The 8,090-nt window shown below is 42.8% G+C and overlaps 1 protein-coding gene across 1 annotated transcript; it reads right to left on the bottom strand.

The window, feature by feature from the left end:
- Positions 1-389: 389 nt before the first annotated feature.
- Positions 390-2,248, bottom strand: LOC133930469 (high-affinity nitrate transporter 2.3-like). Its single transcript, XM_062377124.1, has one exon. The coding sequence runs from the start codon at positions 2,144-2,146 to the stop codon at positions 614-616; it is 1,533 nt and encodes a 510-aa protein (XP_062233108.1). The 5' UTR covers positions 2,147-2,248; the 3' UTR covers positions 390-613.
- Between the last annotated feature and the right edge of the window lie 5,842 nt (positions 2,249-8,090).

Raw genomic sequence — 8,090 nt, 5'->3', positions numbered from 1 at the left:
GATGAGATATTCTGCAATCGTCGATGGTGGGGAGGAGGCCAGTTGGGGCAAAGTCGAAGAGATAAGGTTGACTCCAGCTAGATGTGAGATAAGATAGAGAACTGGCCCAACGCGAGGTTGTGAGTTAAAATTAGATTGCACGAAAAAATCGGGTTCAATCAGAGCTTAAATATTAGTTAGTTTTAAAAAAACGGTAGTGTTAGTATAAGTGCCGGTTTATAGTTAGAATCATTAGTGATATTTAATTATCACTGTCGGATTTTTTCGAATTGATTTTTATACCGGTTCTTAATACGAATCAATAATAATACACTATTATTATTGGCTCATAATAAACCGGTAATAATTGGCCGCCATATATACGTACATTTGAGAATCATCCAAAAACATAAATAAAGGAACAAACCATATGCCAACGATAACAATCACTCCTGGAAAGGCCAGGTACGTAAAACCGAGCTCACATACACAGATACAAGCCGGTCTACAAGCCGGTCGACCACATGACGACATGGATACCAAGAACGGTACACATCATTGCCTGGGGGGATTTTAATTATACGTATAGGCGCGTAATATTAACTTTTTTTTTCACATGTCGACCGACGAGGACTCAGACTGGAACGGTGTGCGTGGGCTGGATGCCCGATGCCGACCTCCGTCCACCCTCGCGCACGCTGTTCTCCGCAAACCGCTCGCTAGCGGTGTTGAACCCCTTCTCGCGCTCCTGCGCAGTCCATTCCCCGTTGTAGTAGTCCTCCGCCGTTGCCCCTGGCCGCGGCCCCGCCAACATGCCGCCCCACTGCGGGAAGTATATGAGCGCGACGGGCAGCGTGCACGCGATAATCATGAACCCCATGTACATGATCCCTGTCTGCGTCGTGTACTTGCTACCGTGGAAGAAGATGAGCTGCGTCAGCACAGCACCCACGCTGCCACCACCGCCGGTCATGCCATTGACCAGCCCCAACGACCTCCGCGATACGAATGGCACGACACCGAAGGTGAGACCTTCAGCAGCCTGCACGAATAAGGAGAAGAGTATCATGATGGCGACGGACGTGGCGTAGGAGCTGCTGACGACGCCAAGAACAATGCACAGGACGCCTTCGATGGTCTGGATGATCCACAGCCCCCAAAGCCTGCCACGCATGCCGTACCGGCTGGAAAGCCAGTCGGACAAGCTCCCGCCGAAGGGTCGGGAGAAGAGGTTGACCATTCCGAAGCTGGCCGCGATTAGGCCGGCCGTGCGGAGGTTAACACCAAAGCGGTCGAAGAAGTATTGCGCGACAATGTTGTTCACAGTGAGCTCCACGCCGAAGGAGTAGCCATAGGTGAGCGCTAGGATCCAGCCGCGGTAGTTGCCCACCGCGTGGCGAAGCACGCTGCCGAAGCTGGCCCTGTGCATCTCCCCGGTCTTGTGGAGCTTCCGGTAGTTTCCGTCGGGCATGTCCTGCCCGAACGCCAGCACTGCGATGGCTGAGAACGCCTGCATCAGGCCTGGGATGAAGAAAGCCACGCGCCATGCCGTGAACGGCGTGCTCCCAATCTTGAGGATGGCCTCGTACACCAGCGGCATCAGCATCTGCACAACGCCGCCACCGAGGTTGCCCCACCCTCCGGCGTAACCGTTAGCCAGTCCCACCTTGTTTGATGAGAACATGGAGCTCATCCAGAATTGGGTGGACACGAACGACGCCAGCGATATGCCCGTGAAGAACCGCGCGAGCAGGAACGACGACGCCGAATTCATAATGGCCGAGCAGTATACGGCCGGTGTTGTCAGGAGTATGATCGCCGCTGAAGCGAGCCGGGGTCCGACAAGGTCGCACGCCGTGCCCATGGCGAGACGAGCGAAGACCGCGCCAGACACGGACGCGATCCCGGCGTTGCCAATGTCCGTGGCCGTGAGGCCAAGCGTGTCCCGGATGAGTGGCAGTAGCGGCGGCGCCGCAAAGGTGGACACGAAGCAGCAGAAGAAGGAGAACCACGCCATGTGGAAGGCGCTCATGTGCGGCCTCGAGAAGGAGAAGAGCCAGAACTCTGTGGCCTTGTTGTCCGAGTCCACGGGCATCCTGAACCGCGTCTTGGACGCGGGCACAGCCCCCTCCACCTCGATGGCCGCCGTCTTGAACTCCTCCGCCATCTGACCTCCCTCGTCACAGTGTCTTACTCCCTATCTCCCGACTAACTTTACCCGTACTGTAAGTTGGTACTTGTCTATACGGCCGCAGCCCAGCGACGAATTTATATAGCGCGACGGGGACCGGCCGGCCAGGAGCGCGCGCAGGTGGACAGGAGGGCACGTTGGTTGGGGACAGTGAGCCGGGTGATCTTATGGGGCCACCGGAGAGCCACCGCGCACGGCAGCGGAGTGCTGCGTCTCACCGAGCTCGCGAATGGCGCGCGTCGTGGCTCCCCGAGGATGGGGTTCTTTTGGCAATCGAGCTGGTTGGTGTCGCTATAATAGATGGCAAGTGCGCGCTATAATAGACGGCAAGTGCGCCTGATTGGAGGGGAATATTCAGCACTATGACTTTGGGAGTTTGGACTTCGGAGGCCACGTACGTCAGCTCACTGGGCCACGTTCGTAATGTTACTGGAGATGAATGCTCTGACGACTCCAGCTCAAACGCCGTCGTGCAGGAAGCATGCATCGGCTACATATCTGACAACAGAGAGGTTTTGGTCCACTGGACTTCCTTTTAAGTATCTTCGCCCTGCTTTTTGTTAGCTGAAAAAATGCAACTTGGCAACGTATTTAGCACTTGCATTGCATCGTCATTATCAGCTTAATCCCAGGCACAGACAGAAACTTGTTAGGACAACGACCAGTTGAATCCCTGCTGCATTTTATTCTCATTGGACAATTGCAACATCTAATTTGATCACATAAGTCATCCCTCGTGGAAGAGTATTTTTTTACATGTGGATGAATTATCATTAGGAGTTCAAAACATAAATTAAAAGTGGTAGTTGGACATGAACCGGTAGCTGCCGCTAATTCACTGTCGTTTTTAAATTTGCACAATGTCGATTTTAGAACCTAATGTCACCCTAACAGTACTAATTTTCCCTGTCATACGATAAATTAAGATTGCTGAAATGTACTTTGGAAGCATTGTTGAGTTTGCTTGGAATAACAAAAGAGTACTACAAATACAAGCTAGGAGATGGGCAATATATATGTAAATAAACATGCAAGGTTATGGGATTCCAAATGCGTACTTTACCCCGGCCCTTTGCTTCCTGCAAGCATGCAACAGCAAAATATAAGAATCTTTTGTGCTTATAGCAAGGAGCAATATAATCCAAATAATAATGTGCCTGCACAGCGGATCTTCGTCAGAGCGTGGAGGATTCTTCGTCTGACTTTGGGATCTTGCATCACCTCCCTGGCCTTTTGCTAGTGCCAAGTACTAAAACCTGCATAGATTAATGTCCTCCATCAACATATTATAAGGCACTTGGATTCCCGGTTAGTTCGGATGCAGGAAACCAATAATTGTGCCCAACGGATGATGCGAATCGTTTAGTGTATACATGAGGCCGGGATACCGTGGTCAGCCAATAATTGATAAAGCTCATCGTTGTCAACCTATAAATGCTTCTTTTAATACCGACTGATCATATTTAGAAAGGTTGCGTTCTTAGGAAGAGGTTTTCTATGGTCCTTAGAAAGCTATCAAGAGTTAGCACAATTTATAATTAGAGAGGTACTCCCTCTATATTTCTTTTTTTTTTAAACCAAATTTTGTATATTTTGATTAATATTTAATCAACTTATAAGAATATCTAGTATATAAAAATTATACAACTAAGTTCCAAATTAAAATAATTTTATATAATATAGACTTTGTAGCTATAAATGATATATTTGTGAGAAAAACCTTAGTCAAAATCTAACATTAAAAATAGAAAAAAAATATGTCTATTATTTTTAAAAGGAGGAAGTGCCTATTTTTAGTACCTTAGGTACTAAATTTACGCATACTTTTGGTACCTCTTGGTACCTTTCTAGCGTCCTTTCTGATTATTTTTCTAGTGTCGAGACACAAGGGCCGGACAAACGCCTTAGGCTTCATAGATTAACCGTTGCCACTAGATCATAGTGGAAGGACATCTCTCACACTGGCATTAAGATTGCATACAGTGAACAATGAAAGCAAAGCAATAGTGCAAGTAAACCCTGGTTCATACAATACTATAGAAAAGATTATCAGTGTGAACTAAAAAATATTATCAGTGGTGATTTTTGAAATCGGTATTAATAGTCTATGACTATTAATGTCGGTTTAATTTGTGAACTGGCATTGATAATGAGTATTAGTACCAGTCCATAACAAAGAATCGATATTAATATTCGGAGTATTAGTGTCAGCTAGTGAGACAAACCGATATTGATATTTTTGTAGGCACAAATAAATTATGAATTTAATAATATAGCATTCAAAATTTGATTTCAAATTTGTATTGATATATGTAGGCATTTATTATAGGAAGATATATACATAAACACATACATCATAAATAGTTAATCCGCATCCACACGTAATCATGAGTTCATCAACATCCATACATAGTCATGAATTCATCACCATCCACACAAAAATATTATCACAGTTCACACTATAAAGTTAAACACATTACAAATTTACTCATCCCTGATTCTACGGTGCACGTCGAATCATATAGTCTTCATAGTTGATATATGCGATATCAACTCCATCTATCTCATCCAAATGGCGTAGTGCATAAACGAGGGCACTATCTCGAGCAAGAAAGAGTAGATCCATCGGCATTCCATAAATAGTGAAACCTCCTCTGAGTTGTGATTAGCCTGATACCTGCCTTCATGAACCCTCTTCACTTCCGAGCCAATCATTGTGTAATTAAGTTGCATCATGACATAACATAAGAGTGAATCCAAGCTAACATCCAAATGCATCCTGCTATTCTAGTAAAAATTCTACAGGCAAAGATGATAAATATGAAGAGAAAATTTTATAATATATAAAACAATACTATAGAATAAAATATATGTCACCAACCGTGTCAAGTGCATATAATCGTAAGAGACTAGTCCACATTCTTCTCAAGCGCTTTCAATTTAAAATATTTGTAGTCTGGTAAAACATACCTAACTTGATCTTTAACCTCTTTCAAAACCGCTGCCACTGCGCTTTTTTTAGCCACATAGCCCTCATGTGATCTGATGCTAGAGGCAACAATATTGATAGATTCTTCTCATATTGCCAGTATCCGAAAATTAATTGATATCTTCCTTGTATCACTATCACTTATAGTGGTAGTCACAACAGGTTGTGTACAACCCTCTATGTCAGTAATCATTCTGTTTAACCAAACTAGAGAAGAAATCACCTACATCAATATAGGCAAATCTTTAACAATAACACAATTTTCAATTATCAGTTGTTCAACCAAACTAGGTAGACACTCATTCGGCTACATCCATGATACCTGCTAGATCCACGCGGCTTCTATAAAGAGTAGGGCATATGTGCTGACAGAACTGAACAACAGATGTAACCTAGTCGACAGTATATATATATATATATCACAAATCAGAAATTACATTTCGAGTCCACCTTATTAATCAATGAAACCTTACACATAAAACATATGTTTGTACAAAAAAGAACACATCATACAAAACAGAAATGATCGCGACTAAATAAAAATAGTAACAAACATCTCTAACCCTCAATCCACTAGAACAAAAATTAGCAGTTTACAGGTTAAACTTCGGTGTACAAGGTGTCTGACTTGATATCAAACCACAGAAACCAACTCGCCCTCTTTCTCAAATATCAAAACTATCTAAATCCCCTTTCTGTGTGCACACCAGAGTATCTCCTAGTTACTTGAAATGACAGGGGATTAAAAAATCAGATGACACACCTCAGATTTGCATTGATCAATTTTTTGGTTCCTACTTGTGAGCATTGCCTCTTTCCATGAATAAAGTCATCCCAAAAAACCGACCATCGTCTCTATCGATAACCTATCTAATTAATTGTGTGCATATCAGTGCTTACCGGTGGCCTGGAGGAAACAAATCAAGGGTGGTGGGCGCCGAGAGATGAACGGATGTGAACTGTATCATTCCTTAAATACATAGGGTCATCAGCATTCATGCCGGATCAAGATTACCAGCCAGCATTAAATTATCAGTGCCAGTTCGTTCCAAGAGCCAGCACTGATATTGAGTATCAGTGTTGGTTAAACCCAACTCAATATTGATACTTCATTAGTGTCGGTTCTGACTCAGCCAGCACTGATATCCTGACACAGATAACTAGTTCTATTGTAGTGATATTAGATCACGATGGGCCTAAAATGAGCATAATCAAGTCATCATGCATAATCTGGACAATCATGTAATAAATAAATAAAATGCATCACAAGCACATATATATATATATTACAACATATAGAACCGACACAAGATACAAATTGGATTTAAAATTTGCAAGCACGGGATGGTACTGTCTAGGACTCCCTAGTTGTAATGAACATTAGTTCGTGGTGGTGGTAATGGTGGATATCTATGTGGCGATGTAACAAACCAATTTCTAAAACTAAAGGAAATAAAAATTATTTTACAACGGAAATAAAACTTTTGCAAAATCAATAAACCCTAAACTTGTATATATATGCATATGTGTTTGTATACATACATGTGAAGGTATGCATATACATGTATAAGTATATATGTGTGTGCGGCTGCTCTGAGCAAAGGATGAAGCTCCAAGCGTCATCAAGCAATTCAAGGCATGTGTTGCACATTCTCCGGAGGGGGTGGGGGGGGGGGGTGGGGAGTTCACCTCCGTCAAATTTGGATGCTATTGTGCCGACCAAGGCGTCACCAGGGACCTCACCGCGCCATATTCACCGCAATAGAACATTGTGGTTGAGAGGCACAACCATTCCATACTCGCGATGGCTCACTGTTTGCTAAAGAACAAACGGATGCTCGCACTACGTGAAAAAGGATCATAAGTAATGGGTGCGGGACCGTCACCCCAAATATGCCATTGATGACTAATCATAAGTGACAGGTAAGGATCCGTCAATTATAAGATAATTGTTGATGGGTCACAACGTAACCTGTCACTAACGAAGGTAACAAGTGATGGGTCAAAACTATGACCCATCACTTATAAAAAGTTATAATGTCATAAGTGATGCATCATAACTGTGACCTGTCACTTAAAACTGATGAATAATTTTCTTGTTTTTTGGACACAAAAAAGTCAACAAATATATTTTTTCCCCAAACCATCCCAACGCAGGGACTATCACCACTCGCCATGTGTCACATGCTATTTTTCACATTATTTTTAAACTCTGCATTCCATAGGAATTGAACTCGCGACCTCCGCTCGCGTGCGTTGCCCCATACCACAACACCCTCGCCTGCGTTCTGAAGGAAGACAAATATTTTATCGTTTTAACATTTTTTGCTATCACAAGTGATGGGTCACGGTTATGACCCGTCACTTATGACTGCTTTTTTATATAAATTTAATTTAATAGGTGACTCGGAGTGACCTTAGGTAAAATAGGCATAACTTTTGTATACGGACTCCGATTTTGACGTTTTTTTTACTCTACTGATATCTACAGAAAAAGTTATATCCGTTTCTTCCCAAACTTGTTGTATTTGGTGTAATAGCCCAAAATTCTAAAAACCAAGAAGATAAAAAAAATTCAAGAGAAAATAAAAAGAGTTTTGCAAAATTAAATACATCCCTAAGTGTGTATGTGTGCTTTATACATATATGCATATATGTGGATATATGTGTTATGTGTATAAACACATGTATACATTGAGGTCTATTTTCCTATAAAAGAATATATACACACACACACACACTTTTTAGTTTGCTTGTTTGATTACTTGATTATGTGAGCTAATGTATTTGTATAGGTAGTATATACGTTGTATGTATAATTATACAAGTGCATATACATGAGAGAAATTATATAAGAAATAGAGAAGCTTTTGAGCTAAGCCCAGCTCCCTTCTCTCCCTCTCAGTTTCAGCCCAGCCCGCCACCATCTTT

Source organism: Phragmites australis, chromosome 10 (genome assembly GCF_958298935.1).
Source record: "Phragmites australis chromosome 10, lpPhrAust1.1, whole genome shotgun sequence".
NCBI lineage: Eukaryota > Viridiplantae > Streptophyta > Magnoliopsida > Poales > Poaceae > Phragmites > Phragmites australis.
The sequence above is the reverse complement of the archived record's forward strand: the minus strand, read 5'-3'. Positions and strand labels throughout refer to the sequence as shown.

Bases quoted from the DNA above. Each gene is read 5' to 3' on its own strand.
- LOC133930469 (XM_062377124.1), bottom strand. From the start codon at position 2,146: ATGGCGGAGGAGTTCAAGACGGCGGCCATCGAGGTGGAGGGGGCTGTG.